At 42.3% G+C, this 19,185-nt stretch overlaps 1 protein-coding gene across 1 annotated transcript in view; it reads right to left on the minus strand.

The window, feature by feature from the left end:
* Positions 1-400: 400 nt before the first annotated feature.
* The window catches only part of Dmrtc1b (DMRT like family C1B), a 40,033-nt gene continuing 21,248 nt past the window's right edge, over positions 401-19,185 (minus strand). Inside the window, exons 3-8 of the mRNA XM_042666924.1 lie at positions 3,408-3,559; positions 3,056-3,114; positions 2,624-2,760; positions 1,783-1,843; positions 1,463-1,610; positions 401-513 (exon numbers count right to left, since the gene is read on the minus strand). Of these exons, the coding sequence (XP_042522858.1) occupies positions 401-513; positions 1,463-1,610; positions 1,783-1,843; positions 2,624-2,760; positions 3,056-3,114; positions 3,408-3,559 (670 nt within the window). The remainder of the gene's footprint in view (positions 514-1,462; positions 1,611-1,782; positions 1,844-2,623; positions 2,761-3,055; positions 3,115-3,407; positions 3,560-19,185) is intronic.

The raw sequence follows: 19,185 nt of genomic DNA on the forward strand, positions 1-19,185 counted from the left end.
CATACACACACACACACACACACACACAAACACACAATGTAGACACAAAGTGAAAACATGCATGGATAAGTACAGAAGTGTACAGGTGCAATGAGAGGACAAATGAACACACTGGCTTACAAACCCACTCAGAACCCCACTAAGACTGATCATATTAGATTGCACAGTGCTGTTTTTATAAGACACATAAAAAGGCCTCAGCTTCCAAAGAAACAAGGGATGGAGTTACAAGAATATCCAACTTCAGTGAAAGAATTGCCCTACAAAAGGGTCTGAAAGCTTATAAAACACCTGAAAGCTTAAAAAGCATGTTAAGCATTTTGAACACAAACTACTTCGCATATTCAGAAACAGGGTAGCAAATAGGCAGTGCTCTAGCGATGCCTCTTCCTCTGGGCTCTTAGTTTAACAGGGAGATGTAGCCCAGATGGCCAATAGGCACTGAAACAGAGTTGGGCGAATTGGATCTTGCACAAGGGCTGGAAGGCTCCAGTCCAATATCTCCAGCAGAACCTGCAGACAGAAAGGAAGAGGGAAACAGACAGTCATACCTACAGGTCAAACCCATCTCAGCTCTTCCTTCTTTTTTTATTCTGTCTCACATAATCAGATATTTTCCACTAAGACCACTATAACGATCTATTCTCATCTGATTTCTCCTCAGCCAGTCTTATGTCTTCCATCCCAGCCATTGAATGTTTTTTGGTCAAGCCCAGGGTCTCTTCATATGCTCCTCCTTATATCAGGAACATGCTTTGATCTGCACTACACACAGGGGGTAGCCTAGCCTCCTATACTCACCTTCTCAGACCACTGTGATCAGCAACTTCTCCAGCTTCAGCCACCTTTCTAGCAGTCACTTGGTGGGGCTTCTTTACTCTCTGGGTAGAGAGCACTTTTTCAGTGCCACAATGCCCAACCTCCTGCCCCAGATTCCCTAAGTGTTCACCTCTCCTTTCAATTCCTACAGCCCTTCCTCTCTCCACACGTTACATTTTTTTGTGAAACACTGCTTGGGAAGACATCTAGGCCCCTCCTCAAGACAAAACTCTCCTAGGGAGCAGGAATCTGAACTCGTGCAAATGAAGCCCTCTGTAAGTTCTTCAGCTCACAGTATACAGAAGAGATCTGAGGAGCAGGTTGTGGCCTAGGGGTCCAAAGACTTTGTTTTTTATTTTATATGATGCATGCCTTGACAGCCTCAGGGGGCCTCAGTTCCATTATTCTTTGTCACCAGGAGACTGACCATTTGAGTATTGGGCAGAAAACATAAGAAAATGAAGTCTCACTGAACAACTCTCAAGTTCCAGCTCATGAGTCAGATTCAGGAAATTAGTATCTGACTCCAAGGTACAACACAACAATCCCAATTTTCAGCCAGAACCAGGTTACCACAACATTCCTCCTCCTATTTCCCAATTACCCAACCGACCTTGTATTAGTCCTACAAGGAGCAATGTACCTGGGGGGCTGGAGGGCTGATGACATAACTTGGAGTTGGCAGCAGCCCGAGAAGAGTTTTTCAGGGCCAGGAGAGCCTCGGCAGCCTCCATCATCTGCTGCCACTCTAAGGCAGCAGAAACAGAAGCTTGGTCCGAGGCATTAGGGACCTACAAAGGAAAGGATATGAGAGAATGGTGGCTGGGGAACTACACGTTCTCCTGCGGAGACAAGGGCACCTCAGTCTCCATTACTTCAATCTGCCATTCACCCCCATATCCTTCTGTACCTCCCATCAACAAAGCTCTTCTCCAAGTTTTTGGTCCCCATTCCTTCCAGTACCTGTGGCTGCATCAGAAGAGAGTCAGAACTGCCATAAGATGGATAGATCAGACTTGAGCTTCTGGAAACAATGAAAGGAGAAGCCAGTGGATTAAACCCTCTGGGAGATATGTACAATTAAGAGAGATCATGAAGGTCATCGATTCATAACATCAGGATGTAGTAATCTAAGTGACTGCTGAGTCCTTAATTCTTGTTAGGGCAAGTACTTTCTCCTCCTTGATCTGTTTCAATTCTGTATCTTCCTTCTCTGCATCTTTCCCAAGATATCAATTTCTACCAGCTTTTCCTTACGAGAATATCACAACAATATCACAGAATCCTGGTTCTGATCAGCAATGTATCTGGAAAGATGTGATTACTTTCCACTTTTGAGGATGAGACACTACCTCCAATTGGCTCTTTCCCAAGGTCTCCATGGATGAGAATGGCTCATACTCAAGAAGCTTCCTCTAATAACTTATAGACTTTCCCCTGGGCTTCTATGTCCCTCACCATCATGATCCTACTTTTGAGCAGGACTTTCTTTTCCATGGTTATTAATGTGAAATAAAAATTCCCATAAGGTCTTGTGCCAGTAGTCTTTTCAGTGTTATAGGAGTAAAATATTTTTCCTGCATGCCCACTGAGAATCAGAGGATCAGAAAACATAAAGCTACAGGTCTAAAGTCTTATCAATAGGAAATATCAGGGCAGAGACACCTATCTTTCCCCATTAGTCTGAGGTGCTGTCTTCTTCTCCTATCTCATTCTCCTCCTCCTACCTCTCAAAGAAACAAGCTCAAGGTTAGATATACAATAATAGAAGACACAAGTGATTCTATGGTTTAGTTCTACTCACATGATGGGCAGAGTAGGAGGCCCATAGAGTTCCCCAGAATGAGAAACTGACATTTCCTTCTCCAAGGTCCCTGGAGTATATGGCAGAGATGAAGTTGCTGGAGGCAAGCTGAGCATCAGAGGCCTTTGGGAGCTCTCCTACAGGGGCAGGGATCACAGAGGAAAAACCTGTGGTACCAGGACAGCCAGGGAGAGAATCTGGATGGGCATGTTTAGAGTATAATCAGGAGCCCAGCCTGTCAAAATTTGGAAGACTAGCCCAGGTCTTCTGACAGATACTGAGGTCCAATGGAGAAGTCATTTTCCAGAAAGCCAGATTGCAAATACTATGTACAGTGGGAGATTGAACCTGTGTCATTGGGACACAATGGGAGATCTCTAAGAGCCTGGGGAGAGGAACTTGTCCCATTGGTGACAGACATATTCCCCTTACCTCCTGGAGAGTTATGCAAGTGCTGGTCCCAGGCTGAGACATAGTGCTCTCCATCCCAGCTGTAAAAGACCAGGAACAACTTAGGTAATGGTTTTTCTTCCACCTCCTTATCATCCCAACATACTCCACCCCTTATCCTGAGGTCCATTGTGCTACCAAATTTGTCTATGACTCTCTGAATCTCTCCATCCTAATAACCCTTAGTAGCTAACATTAATATGATGTTTTTACACAGACATACTAAGATCACACACAGGTACTTGCCCGAGGAAACACTGGTAGGACTAATGATAGAATCACTCACACTTCCTCTGCCCAAACTCAGGCTTCCTCCCTATCCAGAGACACTCACTGAGGGCACTTGCTTCAATGGCAAGCCTCTTGACAGGCATATGAGATTGGGAAGCCATAATCTTTTTTGATCTTGATCCCTGCTTCCTCCTTCGCTCTTCACGATGCTCCCTTCTGGGAATACTTAGAGAAGATATTTTCTTGCGGTGTTCCCTAAAGGGGACAGAATGATACAGTTGTCATATGTAGAAAAGGCCTGGCTTCTCCTTTTACCAGACACTAAAGTCACAAGAACAATGCACAGTTCTGACACTAGCAGGCCTAGAAGAGGCAGATGTACTTTTCACCATGATTTGGGTATTGATACCATGCAGAACACTATACCTTTTGTGGGGTTAAGTTCAGTCCCCCATGGGGCCAGTACTACTCACTATGGTACATTTGAAGTTGCAGGGGCAGAGGACATAGCAGATGTCTTTGAGTTTCATGGTTCAGGATCAAAAGTGGAGGTGAGAATTGGCATACAAACCACTACCCCAATTTTACTTGCTTTGTCCTTGAAAAGGACTATGTGATGTGGCTGGTAGCTTGTTCTGCATCCTGCTCACTCTTACAATTTTCCCTCCCTTCTTTCCCCATGGCTATCCCTGACTGTCATCTTGACCTTCTTCCTCAGGTAGCATCCTTCCAATGAAGCCTCACTCACATATTGCCTCTTCCATACAACCACTTGATAGGTTTCCCTACATTTTCAACCTATCATGAGCTCCTTGCTTACCTTCACCGCATGCATGGAATTTTCTACCAACTATTGTTTTTTTCCTTTGCTCCTTCATTCATTCCCACATTTCTCCATCAACAGAAACCTATGTCCTGATATAGCCAATTGACTAGTGCACTAATTTTTCTCTTGGACCCACATATCCTCCCTGCACTCATACAAATGATATATTCCCTCTTCAGCCTCCCACTCATCTCCCATACTCCTCTCCACACTTGAAGGATGGTAATGGTCAGACCTCTACTCTTATCACCACCACTTCCTGGCCTTAAGTATCCAATCTGGCATCCACATACTGCACTGTGTCCTCAGGAAGCCCAATCATTCTATTCTCCACTTTAGTGTGAAAGGCATTGGCATGAAGCCTGACCCAGGGACAGCATTTAGGAATCTTTCCTAAAGGGGCTCAGGTAGCAGAAAGGGGGTGGGATCCTGCTGCAGTGGAGGCAATGGGATGGGGTTTGGAGGAACAGGATGAAGGGAAACAGAAGTACGCAAAATGAGGCATATTCCCTCACCAGTCTGCAGTTACAGCAGCCATCAGCAAGGCACACTCAATCAGTGGATTTTAGATAAGCTCTAACTTCTTAGCCATGCACCAGTAGCTCATGCCTGTAATCCTAGATACTCAGAAGACTGAGATCTGAAGACCGTGGTTTGAAGCCAGCTATGACAGGAAAATCTGTGAGACTCATCTCCAATTAACCACCACCACCAAAAAAAAAAAAAAAAAGCCAGAAGTGGAGCTATGGCTCAAGTGGTTGGGCTGAGTTCAAGCCTCAGGATGGGCACACAAAAGAAAATCTAATTTCTTATCAGGCCAGCTCTTTCCGATTTCCTAGAAAAGCTAATGAGCTGCTTTTGCTCTCTTCTATCCCACCCCCTCATGTTCAATGACCAATGAGCATGAGATCTCCTGTTGTTGGCACTCCGCAGTTTTGCTCACTAGCCTTCTTGTGGCTTCTTGTGCTCACTGCAAAGCTGTTGCCCTGAAGTGAATTGGAGCTTTATGTTCCCTAGGACTGACTCCCAGACCAGTTTCTTTTTGGAAGTGAAACATGTAGTATGCATTTAAAAATTATGTCATTTAAATAAATTTTTATGATCTTCTGGAATCCCCATGTCAAGTTTCCTCAATTATGAGCCATCTTAAACTCCCAGGGATCATTTAATAGCCACCTGGAGAAATTTTGGTTCATATGTATGAATCTGTTTCTGAGCTTCCTATGCTCACAGTAAATTTGTTAAATTTGTCTATTCCTGGGCTGATGATACTTAATTTTTTAATGTTTCACAACATAACTTAATGTCTGCTAGAGTAAAGTGGTAAATTTTATCCATCACTTATAACATACTTTCATTGTCTCTTGTTCACCCTTGTAAGTATAAGAAACTGCGTGGCAAGTTCCTTAGGAAATTGGTTGCAACATATCTGGATTGCATTTTCTCTGAATCTATGGTTCAATTATAAGAGAATTAACTGGGACATCTAGCCTTCCTATTCATTAACTTGAAATGTCTATTTAATGTTTTAACTTTTTAATTTTTTTCTCATTTTTTATCTTTGTACGTTCACATCTTGTCCAACATTTATTATATTTATCCAAAGTTACTCTCAAACACTCCTGCTCTTGTGTTTGAAATCTGCGGAAATGTTGCAAGTCAGCATGGTCCTTGCACTTAGGTCTAGCCACTGTACTTTAGCTTTTTTCACTCAAGGCTAGTGCTATGCCACTTGAACCACAACCTTAACTCCCGCTTTTTGGTGGTTAATTGTAAATAAGATTCTCATAGATTTTTCTGCCTGGGCTGGCTTTGAACTGTGATCCTCAGAGCTCAGCCTCCTGAGTATTACAGGTGACAGCCACCTAGGCCTGGCAAATTTTTGCCAGTACTGGAGTTTAAACTTAGCACTTTGGGCTTGCTAATGAATTTTTAAATGAGAATTATCTTACATTTAACCATCATGCTGCATTTTTACATATGAAGGCTTGTTTAGTGGTGTTTTGATATTATCTGCAAATCTGGTAATAAGTAATCGTTAAATTTATGGACATTTTCTAGTGTTGGCATGAACACCCAATACAAAGTCTAGTAAAAATGGCAAATTGGACTTTGAGTTGCTCCAATTTTACAAAGAATATTGCCAAAATTTCTCTATGAAAAAGTTTCCCAGTGTTTCCCTGATCTTTGTTTCTTCATGTCCTGTCTCTTCTTTTCCTCTATCCTTTCCACATTCTTCTCCCCTCCTTCCATTATATTTCCTTCCCTCTTTTCTTTCTCTACTAGATTAAGTAATGTGCCTTACATTCCAAATATTCATCTTAAAATCACAAATATATTTGCCTGTAATGAAAATGCTCAGGGCTCTGGTTATTTAATTGATAATTCAGTGACTGACATTCATAAATCTCAAAACGTTTAACTTTATCTTGTAATCAAAATGTAGAACAATCGTAAGGGCTTATCATTGTAAGCTTCCAAAAATTACAAGTACAGCCAGGTGCCAGTGTCTCACACTTGTAATCCTAGATACTAAGGACGCTGAAACCTAGAGGGTAGACAAGCAGGAAAGTTGGTGAGATTCCATCCACTCAAATAGCAAAAAAACCCACAACCTGTTGTAGGTATGGCTCAAGTGGTAGAGCACCAGCCATAAACAAGCAAGGCAAGTAGGCAAGTGAGACTGGGAGACCCTGAGGTCAAGCCCTGGTACCAGCACACACACACAACACACACACACACACACACACACACACACACACACACACACACACACACTACACATACAATCCAATTAGCAAACAAAGTGAAGAATTGAATGTATTCTAGGGTTGAGAATACCTCTTTCATTTTACTTCCATCTCTAGATTTCTCATTTTAAGCCAGTTTTCTCTCCTGGATAATGTGACAGTTACAAAAGAAAGATGAACTTTTGTGTATGCTTGGAGGTTCATTCTGCTAAGCTTTTGCTTAGGATATTTGTATGTTGTGTTCAGAATATGGACAGGTTGTTTCATTCCCACATGCTGCCTTTACCTAGTTACACAAACTTTAAGTCTGCTAGGTTGACTTGGAGAATAATCTCTCTTTCTAGCTGAAACTGTTCTGGTTTTGAAATTTTGCACCAATTTATCTTGAAACTTTACTACAAAATAGGTCCTAAAATATCTGGGATGTGTTTTCCTTATTTAAAACCTGTCCTACATTTAACTCAAATATAAACAAAAAGAATTTAATTAGTGTGCTAGCCCTATAAACAACCTGCAGGTTCATTCCACTAGAGAAGTGGTCTCAGAATTACCTACAGGACTTCTCAAAACACGTATTGCTTAACTCTATACTTGTTGCCTCGGTTTACACCATCTCTGGTGAGAATACAGAATTTCTCATTTTTGGTTGTGTGTGTGTATGTGTGTAATTGCGTGTGTGTGTGTGTGTGTGTGCATGTGTATACTGGTAGGGCTAGTGCTCTGCCACTTGAGCCACAGATCCACTTTTGGCTTTTTAATAGTCGATTGGAGATACAAGTCTCACAGACTTTTCCTCGCTGCCTTGGCTTTGAACAATGATCCTCAGATCTCAGGCTCCTGAGTAGTTTGGATTTCAGGTGTGAACCACCAGTGAGAAGCTTCTCAAGAGTTGTTTTAAGCAATTACTGTTAAGTATGTCCACATGTAAAACTCTACAATGAAGAATTGATTCCTTTGAGTTTTCATTTTGGAAATACACAAGGTTGGGATAAAATGAGGATTCACCTAGATTCCCAAAAACATATTATTTTATTTATTTCATTTTATTTTATTTTTTGTCAGTCATGGGGCTTGAACTCTGGGCCTGGGCACTGTCCCTCAGCTCTTCAGCTGAAGGCGAGCACTCTACCACTTGAGCTACAGTGCCACTTCCGGTTTTCTGGTGGTTTATCGGAGAGAAGAGTTTCATGGACTTTCCTGCCCAGGCTGGCTTTGAACCGCGATCCTCAGATCTTAGCTTCCTGAATAGCTAGGATTACAGGCATGAGCCACCAGCGCCTGGCAAACATATTGTTTTATCTGTCAGCATTGTTTCTCTTTTGATTAACTACAGTATAGTTTTAAGAATTTCATCCACTTATAACAACATTATCTCCTAAGGATTAACATGTTCTCCCATATAACTACAAGAGCATTATTTCACCCAAGAAATTTAACAATCATATGAGAATTATAGCCTAAGTCTGTATGAAATCCATATCTCAGTTTCCCTGTCTCAATAATATTTCTGAGAGACTAATTTGGGTATCAATTTAATGAACAAACACATATCAAATTCACTTGCCAAGTGACTTAAAAATGATGGTGGGATGTGGAGGTATGTTTCAAGAGGTAGAGCACCAGCCTTGAGGAAAGAAGCCAAGAAAGAATATGAGACCCTTGGTCCAAGCCCCAGTGCCAGCATAAAAAATGGATGGTGAAATAATGGAATTTCCTTTCTTTTTTGTGAATTGGGGCTTAAACACAGGTTTTGTTACTTGCTAATCACACAATCTACAGCTTAAGCCTGTTCCCAGCCCTAAAGGTATGTCTTGATAAAGAAAAGTTGAGAAAACTGGGTTCTGGTGTGTCACACTACTCAGAAGACTGCAATAGTATGATCAAGGTTTGAAGCCAGCTGGGGAAGAAATATCCATGAACCTCTTATCTCTGATTAACCAATAAAAATCCAGAAGTGGTGATGTAGCTGAAGTGGTAGAGTGGTAGCTTTAAGCAAAATATGGAAGCTCAGGGTTCTGACTTCAAGCCCTAGTACCAGAAAAAAAAAAAGATCAAAAGAAAGAAAACTTCAGATCAAAGAAAATAATTTCAATAATTTATATGTTGGCATCTGGCATTAGGGACCCACACATGTAATCCTAGATATTCAGGAAGCTGAGATATGAGGATAATGTTTCAAAGCCTGCCCAGTCAGTAAAGTCTATGAGACTCTTTGAGGGGAATCTGCTTTGTTTTCGTAGCTCCATGTTGATCCCATGGCCCACTGACCACACTCCAATTAACCATCAAAAAAGCTCAGAGACAGTGCTGTGCTCAGGCACCAGTTTGACTCCCAGGTCTGGCACTTAAAAGAAAAGAACATATATATATATATTTGCATGGCATCTAGCTGTTGAATGAGCAGGGCCCAATTTCTGCTCATTTCATTTAGTGCAGAAGAAAGGAATGGGATTAGTTCACAAGGTTCTACATTTAAGCTGCCTTAGGGAAGGTTCTTTGACTTGTCCAACTCAGAGGTCAGAGAGGAAACAGGAGCCTTGGTTTAGATCTCAGGCTGGAAACCATGGAAAGCAGTGGAGTGTGCCCAGGCATAAGAAAAGTGCCAGGGGAGTGAAACCTAGGGGCACATACAAACAAAAGACTAAGGGTAGAGGGTCATAAGAAAATGATGCTAGAAGACTGGTGAAAAGAAAGACTCACTTCTAATAACTACATATAATTAATTGAAGATAATTTCTAAAGAGATTATCTAGATTGCTAGTCTAAAAATTGTCATTTAATTTTTTTAAATTGACTTTATGAAGCCAGGCACCTATGGCTCATGTCTGTAATCATAGCTACTAAGGAGGATAAAGATTCAAAGTCAGAATGGACACAAAAAAAAAAACACATGAAGAAAAAAATCTGGAAATCAAGATATGGCTCAAGTGATAAAGCCTTGAGCAAAAAAGCTAAGCAGGAACTCAAGCCTCTGAATTCAAACCTTAGTATTGGCACTAAAAGAAAAATTGAGTTTGTAATTCCAAATATTCTCAAGTAAAAAAACCCTTAGATCTTATCTCCAATTAACCAGGAAAAAAAAAAAGCCAGAGTCAGATGCCAGTGGCTCACACCTGTAATCCTAGCTACGCAGAAGTATGAGATCTGAGGATCTCAGTTCAAAGCCAGTCAGCCTGGGCAGGAAAGTCTGTGAACTACTACCTCCAATAAACTATTCAGAAGAAGCAAGAAATGGTGCTGTGGATCAAATGGTAGAGTGTTAGCCTTGAACACAGAGAGGATCAGGGACAGAGCTCAGGCCTTCAGTTCAAACTCTGGGACAGCAAAAAAAAAAAAAAAATCCGAAGCGGAGCCAGCCTTGAGCAAGAAAGCTGAGTGAGAAAGCCAAGGAGAATACAAGGGCTGAATTTAAATACTAGCACACACACACACACACACACACACACACACACAGAGAGAGAGAGAGAGAGAGAGAGAGAGAGAGAGAGAGAGAGAGAGAGAGAGACCTTAGTTTAATTAGTGGCCAGTAACAAATACTTTAAGAAAAGTAGCACTAGCTTAACAAGAAATTTTGCAAACAATGCAAGATGCAACAATTCCCAATTCACTTTATGAAATCAGCATTACCTTCTAACAAAAAAGGTGACACAATTAGATAGTTGTATTACAATATTATGGAAAAATATTCCTAATGACCATAGATATAAACTTCTCTCATGAAATCCTAATAGCTTGAATCCCACAGTACACGAAAATCATAATCTATCATCAGGTGCAATTTAACCTAGGAAAGTAAGGTGACTGTACCATTAAAAAATGCATCAAGCCAGGTGCTGGTAGCTCATGCCTGTAATCCTAGCTACTCAGGAGGCTGAGATCTGAAGATCATGGTTCAAAGCCAGCCTGGGCAGGAAAGTCCATGAGACTCTTTATGTCCAATAAACTACTTAGAAAAAGCCAGAAATGGCACTGTGGCTCAAGTGATAGAATGCTAGCCTTGAGCACAAAGAACCTCAAGGACAGCACCCTGGCTCTGAGTTCAAGTCCCAGGAAAGAAAAGAAAAAAATGAATCAGTGAATTTTATAATATTAATGGAATAAAAGAATAATTGTCAAATGTATAATAGAAAATTCAATTAATAATGCCACCATTCAAGATCAAAAATTAAACAAAGAATAACACAGAAATGTAAAATCATAGCATTGGGAGGTTAATTGAGATACATTGTATACATTGTAGAAACATTAGAAAGAAAATAAATGGCTTGCTAATGTATGCTAAATGGTGCTAATGTATGCTAAAAACAAATGTAAAGATCTGATAACAGGATCTTCAGGAGTATCCTCAACTCACTAAAAGACATCCTCAGTGAAAAAGTTGTCTTTAATGAAGGAAGACAGAATGCTTTTGTCATAAACTAAGGAATATGGCAGAATCTCTCCACAGACTGCTCATAGGCTCATACCGTAATTCTACAGGCCTTGCAAAGTGCAATTAGGCAGGAAAAAGAAACAAGAGGCAAACATATGGGAAAAGAGGATGCAAAGACTGTCTTCATTTACAAATACCATGAATATTTATACAAAAAACACTAATTCAGGAAATATCTCATGGATATCATGGATGTCATTACAAAAAAAGAAAGAAGCTCTAAGACAAATTAACTAATGGCACTGGGAAAAGTAGAACTCCATAAGGACAGCAAACAAACCTCAATAGCTCACACTACTTGCATACATTAACTCAAATGATAGATCTAAGTGGAAAATACTAAATTTTAAAATGCATGGAAACCACAGGAGAAAGTTTGTGTCATGAGAATGAGCAACGATATCTTAGGTAGGAGATACAAAAAGCATGACCCACTAGAAATACAACAGGTGGACTTTGAAAGACAAAGGACTTTGCTTCTCAGTGCCAGGTTCAATATCTCAGATAAGCCCACATTTTCAGTCCTGTGTCAGAACCTCATCACTGAACTTCACTTGTACCAACTATGAGAACAGAAAACTGGGCCCACTATTGCCAGTTGCAAATGTTCACGGTATTATCTTAGGTTCGTTGTGCTGCATTCTCCCTTTCCTGTATTTCTTGGCCAACTTTTCCCTTCATTCACTGCAGGCATGTGTCCTTGAGAAAACCTCACTGAATCCATTTCAAGTTCTGGGGAGGAGGATTGTCCCTTCAGTCCTCCTAGACCCCTATAAACTTCTTTCACTGTTCTCCCTAACTCATTATTTCTAAGGATGGTGGAGCAACAAGAGAATCTGGATCAGGGCATTGCCTGGGAGAGGGTCACAGCAAAGACTAGCCCTGTGTCCTCAAGGCTATATAACCAATGTATGACTAAATAGCTCTATTAAAAAAAGAAAAGACTGAGGTCACTTCCATCCTATTTCCCTACAAAGGGAGATCCCTCCAGCATGCAAGGAGTTCCCTTGAAGTCCACAGTGCAACCCCACAACTAGGCCCCAAGAAGTGTTCACCTCTGCAGCTGTGCCTAGACAAGTCCAGCCTTCCTCCCTCACACTTCCCAAACCCTTCAAGTTCCAAACCTCCTTAAACCTGCCACTAGACACCAGCTGACACAGGAGCAGAGTCTCACCTATGCCTCCGAGTGTTAAACCAGTCAAACTGAGCACTTCTCACCTAGCTCCTGCTCCTACTTTGATTCCCACCCCAAACTTCCTTATAACCTGACAGACTTCACTCTAAGAATCAAATTGGGACTCAGGGAAGAGTCAAATGATCTCTTCTATCTGCCGCACACTCGCCAATTGTGAACTCACCTTTTACCTGAAAGTCTCGGCATTTTGTTGTCCAGCAAGCAGAAACCTGGCTTGTGCCTGCTGAGCTGGCCGGAGACTAGATGAAAAGTGAAGAAAGACTGGAGCGGTGGGAGTAAACGACTTGGGAACAAGGAAATACCTTGTACCAGAAATGTATCAATTGCTTGAGCACTGTGTACTGGGCTGTAGGAGGAGGGAGAGAAGAGAGGACGGACGAATGGGCGGGGAGAAGGGCCTGGAGGAGATGTAGGGGGTGGGTTTCTCTGTGCTTTTTGTACCAACTAGAGTTTAGAGTTTAGAGAGCTTAGTGGATCTCATCAGGGAAGCCCTATTGGTCACTCTAGGCACAGACACAGGCACATTGCACTCGTTGGAAGCATGTTCTTTGCTCCATTCTTTCCATATGTGTACTGGTGTGTCTCATTTCCTTCCCTTGTCTGGAACACCTTCAGAGGGGCTGGCAATTGGTCTGCCAAAATCAGGCTGCACCCCAGCACCTGCACCTGGGATGGGATGCACAACATTGTTGCTGAATGCAGCAGTGGGTGGTGGTCGGATAGTAGGGTAATTAAATCTCTTTTTTCCATTTTCTTCTTTTTTGTTGCTGGCCCCGGGGCTTGAATTCAGAGCCTGGGAACTGGCTTGTTCCTGGTTAGTTAGAAATAACAGTCTCACAGACATTCCTGCCTGGGCTAGCTTTGAACTGCAATCTCTGTTCTCAGCCTCCTGAGTAGCTAGGATTATAAGTGTGACCCACCAGCACCCAGCTCTCTGATTCTTTTACAGAATGTAAATGTCTCTCACAGAGAGCACAAGGAACAAGTCAACATGTGTGACACTGTGGAGGTCCCATTTAATGGCCAAACCCAGCTAGGGAGCCTCCTCATCTGAGAGTGCCTTGGAGGAGCCAATTCCACATGCTGCTGCCATGTGTGACCAAGCTCTTCAGGTGAGCTCGGGCCAAACTGCCTCTCACACCACTCTCAGCTTAGTCCAGCACCCTCCCATTCTATCCTACCAAGAGAACTCCAGGGGAAGCCTGAATCCCCCAGGCTTTTCCACCAAGAGAACCCTAGGTAAAGCCTGAAACCCTCAGGCCTCCCCGGGGCCCACTTGTCACTCTGATTTTATTCCATACCAGAAATGCCAGTACTAAGGAATGATCTGTGACCAAGACCCTCTGCTGATCTAAATTCCTACTCTTCCTAATATCTCTGTGCCTGGGCCTAAATAAACAACATTATAATTCACTATTGTTGTGTCATGAAAATCGATGTCACCTTCTGTGCCGCAGCCAATTTTGAGTGCATTGGTGAGGGGCAGCTCTGGTGATGGGGCTGTGGGGGAGGCAGCCGTCTAAGGTTGTCTACCCTGTCCTTGAGACAAGCAAGGCAGCTTGCTGAGGGCAAGGTCCTAGCAATGGTGAATTACCCACGGCTAGCATCTCTGGCCCTCATGGGGCCCTGTATAGAAGAGTGGGAGGGAATAGCAGGTCTCCTGTAATGCATTTGGGCTTAATATGGGAGGAGGCCTGGGTGGTGTTTATAAAGGGTAGGAAGCAGGTAGAGGAAGGGTCTGCAGGTCCTATGAAGGCCTTAACTTGCTGACTACTCAAAAACAGCTCCCTAGCATTCCAATCCCCCCCCCCCCCCCCCCCCCCCCCCCCCCCCCCCCCCCCCCCCCCCCCCGGTCAGGGAAATTCCCTGCAAAAGAAAACTTTGTCTCCAATTGCAGAGAAATTCTCCTCCTATGATAGGAAACTTGTTCCCTCTTTGGGTGACCTTGAAATGAACGGCAGCATACTTTGCTCAGGATAAATCTCCAAGGGAAATTGGATCACTTTTAAATACTAATACTTTGGAGAAGGCCTTGTTGGAAATTTCAAAACTAAAAATTTCCAGAGCAGCTTGGTGTCAGTGGCCCACACCCGTAACACCTAGATACTCAGGTGGTTGAGATCTGAGGATAGAGGTTCAAAGGCAGCAGGAAAATCCATGAGACTCATCTCCAATTAACCATCAAAAAGTCAGAAGTGGGGCTTTGGCTCAGGTGGTAGGGCACTAGCCTTGATAAAAAGCTCAGGGACAGTGCCCAGACCCTGAGTTCAAGCCCCAGGACTGGCACTAAAGAAAAAGGAATTGCCAGGGCAATGTATCAACATGTGAGATGTGTTTTCAGTATGGAATAATCTAACTGGGACACAGGAATACCACACTGCCCTTTTCCTCAAAGACATCATGTTCTCTATGATACTAATGGCACAAAAAATGCTTGCATGTCCAACTGTGGGATGTATGCTGAGATACCAGTATCTGCAAGCAGGAATGATGTGGGGTTAACATGAGCAGCAGCATGTCAACTCCACGTACCTCTTCCTATATGCCTGCCGGATAGCCAGGGTGACATCCATAGGTACAAAGCCAGCAAACTGTTTATTCCAGTGTAGTCAGTTGCTTTCAACCTAGCATCTCTGTAGTTTTTTCATGACCCAGGTCTCACCTGTGCTCACATAAGATTTCTATTCTCCTGAGCTGGGCCAAAACTCAGTGGGGAACTTGCTTATGTTGCTGTGTCTCCCAAAGTGGCTGGAGCCTCACCTCCTGAGGTTCAGCTCTGCCTAAATAGGACAGGCATTTCAGTCCCAGGGGGTTGGGGAATCAGTCTCAAGACTGTTTCTTTGTAGTTATTATCATTACACCTTCCCCCTCCCCCCCCCATGGGCTCTGTGCCCTGGAGAATAAAGAGAGGGAGTTGAGTAGTTGAGTGATCCTTATGTGCCTGTGTATGTATATCTGTACTTGAGCAAATAGATGCATGTGGGGGTGAGTGTGTGTATATATTTGTGTTTAGTATATGAATAATTGTTGAAAGAAGAAACAATGAGGTGAAATCTGGTGCATGAACACAGGTCACACATAAAAGCCAGTGGCAAAGATGAGATTTTAGTGTAATTAGACTGAGCCCTTATAAGGAACCTTCACGTCTGCTCCCCACTCTTGGCACAGACCCATCCTATCCAGTTTTCTCCTATCTTACCCTAACGATTTTGAAATCTGAGCCATCTGTCCTACTGCCAACCACAAGCCCACTAGCACCATAGCCAGCCTCCTTTGAAAAGTATAGCTCTGCTGCCAGTCTGACCTCTTGCTATGGAATCCAACATCAGACCTGCCAGGTTCGAACCGACAAGTAGAACTTCTGCCTCCCCCTGACACAGGCCTCCTAAAAGAAGATACTTTCCTCTGTAGCCACATCCACAGAAAAATCTCTAGGTGCTTGCAACCAGCATTAGCCCCTGAGCCCTGGGCCTGACCTAGTGCAAGGGTCACCTCCTCCTTGGCAGCAGTACACTTGCAGAATGTTTTGCCTGGGCTCTCCTTTTCCACTATGTAGTGTCCCATCCACAAGGCCTCATGATGAATAACTGAAAAATCATAAGTATTCAAGGCATCGAGTATGCTGATTCTATTGATTATTCATTCTCAAAGGCTTGCCACAATAGAGCTGAATATCCTTTATCTCATAGAGACAATGATTTTCCTTTGTGGTGACAATACATAAGACTGAATTCCATGTAAATTTCATGTGTGCAACACAGAATATACATATGTACATACTCATGTATATTTTATATATACTTAAATATGCAATGGATATCTTCACATCGGTTCCATATAATATTCAAAGAATATAATATTCATTTTAAAATGTTATCTGACCAGGCACCAGTGGTTCATGCTTATAATCCAAGCTACTCAGGAGGCGGAAATTCAGGGTCACAGTTCAAAGAAAGCCTTGGCAAGAAAATCCATGAGATTCTTATCTTCAATTAACTACAAAAAATACAGAAGTGAATGTGTGGTTCAAGTGGGATAATGTCAGCCTTGGGCAGAAAATCTAAGGGAGAGTGCCTAGGCCCTAAGCTAAAACTCTAGTACTGGCACAAAAATGTTTCATGCAACATTTTTACATGTAAAATATGTAACTGGATTATATATAAAGCATAGTCATGATGGTATACATTAAATTGCCATGATGTGTTCATCTCACAAATACAAGTTTGTGCCCTTCCCCAGCATTTCCCCACTCACTCCCTCCTACCCCAGTCCCTGGAAACCACAATTGTATGCTTTCCTTCTTTGAGTGGGGCTGTTTTACGTTTCACAATCAATTCTGGTAATGCTTTGTCTCTCTGCTTCTTCATTGCATGATGTAATCTATGTCATCACAAATAAAACAAATATAACAGGACTCTCTTCTTCTTCATGACAGAGTTATGTTCTAGTGTGCAGGGGAGCAAGCATGCCTCTGTGTGTGTGTGGGGGGGGCGCATGCGTGCATAATGAGAGATACATGTTCTTTACCTATTCATCCATTAATAAGCACTTAGAGTATTTCCATATCTCAGCTCTAGTGAATAACCTTGAGAATGAACATAAGAATACAGATATTTTTTCAACTTACTCTCTCATTTTCTATGTGTACATATACAGAACAGGGGTTGCTATGATCTGTAGTAGTTCCATTTGCAGTCTTGTGTCTTGTTTTCCTTAGTGGCTGTATATCTTTCCTCAATGACTCTAGAAATTCTTTTTTTTGTGAGTCATGGGTCTTGAACTGTGGACCTGGGTGCAGTCCCTCAACTCTTCAGCTCAAAGCTAGCACTCTACCACATTAGCCACAGCACCACTTCCGGTTTTCTGGTGGTTAATTGGAGATAAGAGTCTCACGGACTTTCTTGCCTGGGCTGGCTTTGAACTGCGATCCTCAGAGCCTCCTGAGTAGCTGGGATTACAGGCATGAACCACCAGCGCTTGGCTGTTCAACTTTGCCAATTCTTATCTCTTATTTTTTGAAATACCCATTCCACCAGCTGTGAGACCATATCTTGAGTGATTTTGATTTCCATTATATTGGTGGTTAGTGCTATCTTCTTTTATTGTGCTGGTCCTAGTGCTTGAACTCAGGGCCTGGCTGCTGTCTCATAGATTGTTTACTCAAAGTTTGCACTCTACTACTTGAACCATAGATTTGCTTTTGGCTTTTTGGTGGTTAATTGCATATAAAATTTATACAGACTATCCTGCCCAGGCTTGCTTCAAACCATGATACTCAGATCTCAAGCCTGAGTAGCCAGGATTACAGGCATGAGCCACCAGCACCTGGCTGTGTGTTTTCTCTTTTAAACAATGTCAGTTCATTTATGTGTCCATTAGGAAATTAGGTTAATTATATGCTACCTTTTTGTCCACTTGTGTGAACATCTTATATTTTGAATATTACTCCTTTATGAAATAACATGCATCAAATCATCATGGCAGTACCTTCTACGGCTGAGAACCTGGAACAAGGAGGATTGTGGGCTCCAAAATGGTTGCTAAAGTTACAGCCCACCCCCTTTCATTGAGTCTCAGATGAAATCAAAGGCTTGCCCTCTCCCCTCCCCCCCACTCCCACCAGCAGCTGAGACCTGTTATTTGTACTAGAGGAGCATTCAGGGAAGAGTCTGCTTCTCTGTCACAATCAGGGTTAGTGGTGGGTCTGTCCCTGGCCCCCAGATCTTCTGACCCGCATTAGACTATTCTGTCCAGCCAACCTAATGTCACCACCTTCCTTATATACTACTTAGCCTTATGTGGTTTCTCTGATGAGAGTTTAAGGGGGCCATTTTTGCTATATATTTCATTCCCCTCTGTGCCTGGAAGGAGACAGGTGTGAAGGGATCTTAATTCTGACCTGCAGGTGTAATTGAAAGAGGAGTAACTGCCATTTTTTATATCAGAGCCCTGGCTCCAGTGTGAGAATACTGAGCTCTATTCACACACCTTGGGCAGCATCAGGGTCAGGACCTTGGAGAGTTCCCCAGTCTGAGTCCTTAACTTTCACTGAATAGCCCGATTTGAGAATTAAAATTAGAGACAAATGAAGATTGGAGGGGTGGGGGAGGAGAATGCAGTCAGGAATTTAATGTATATCCTACAAAATTAAGAAAAATGAGGGAAGAGGTGGGTTGGGAGGGATGGGTGAAAATGTTGAAAGAGAGAAATTGACCAAGATGTATTGTAATCATAAACTGCTTTGTTAAATGGAAACACCCTTGTGTACTACTTAATGATAGTAATAAAAAAAGAAAGTTAAGTGAAGTAAGTCAGGCCTAGAGAGACAAGGTTGCCTGTTTTCTCTCATATGTAGAAGCTAGAATTAGTTTATAAACACATAATTAAATACAGTTGGTGGTATGCAAGCATATACAAATGTATTAACTAAAATATAGTATATTAAAGGAAGAATTCCGTATAATTCCTTAGAAAGGCAAATTCAAAGTTTAACAAAATAAATTCCAAGAAATGGGTACTTGAAAGGGTTGGGTGGGGCCACGGGAAGAGGGGTAGATGAATTAAGAGAAGAAGGAGGGAAGAATGCAATACAGAATTCAATGTGTATTCTACAAAATTAAGAAAAGTAATGGAAGTGGGTTCAGAGGGATGAGTGAGACTGTTGAAAGGGGTAACATT

Source organism: Dipodomys spectabilis, unplaced genomic scaffold (assembly GCF_019054845.1).
Source record: "Dipodomys spectabilis isolate Male_0828 unplaced genomic scaffold, ASM1905484v1 ptg000370l, whole genome shotgun sequence".
Lineage (NCBI taxonomy): Eukaryota > Metazoa > Chordata > Mammalia > Rodentia > Heteromyidae > Dipodomys > Dipodomys spectabilis.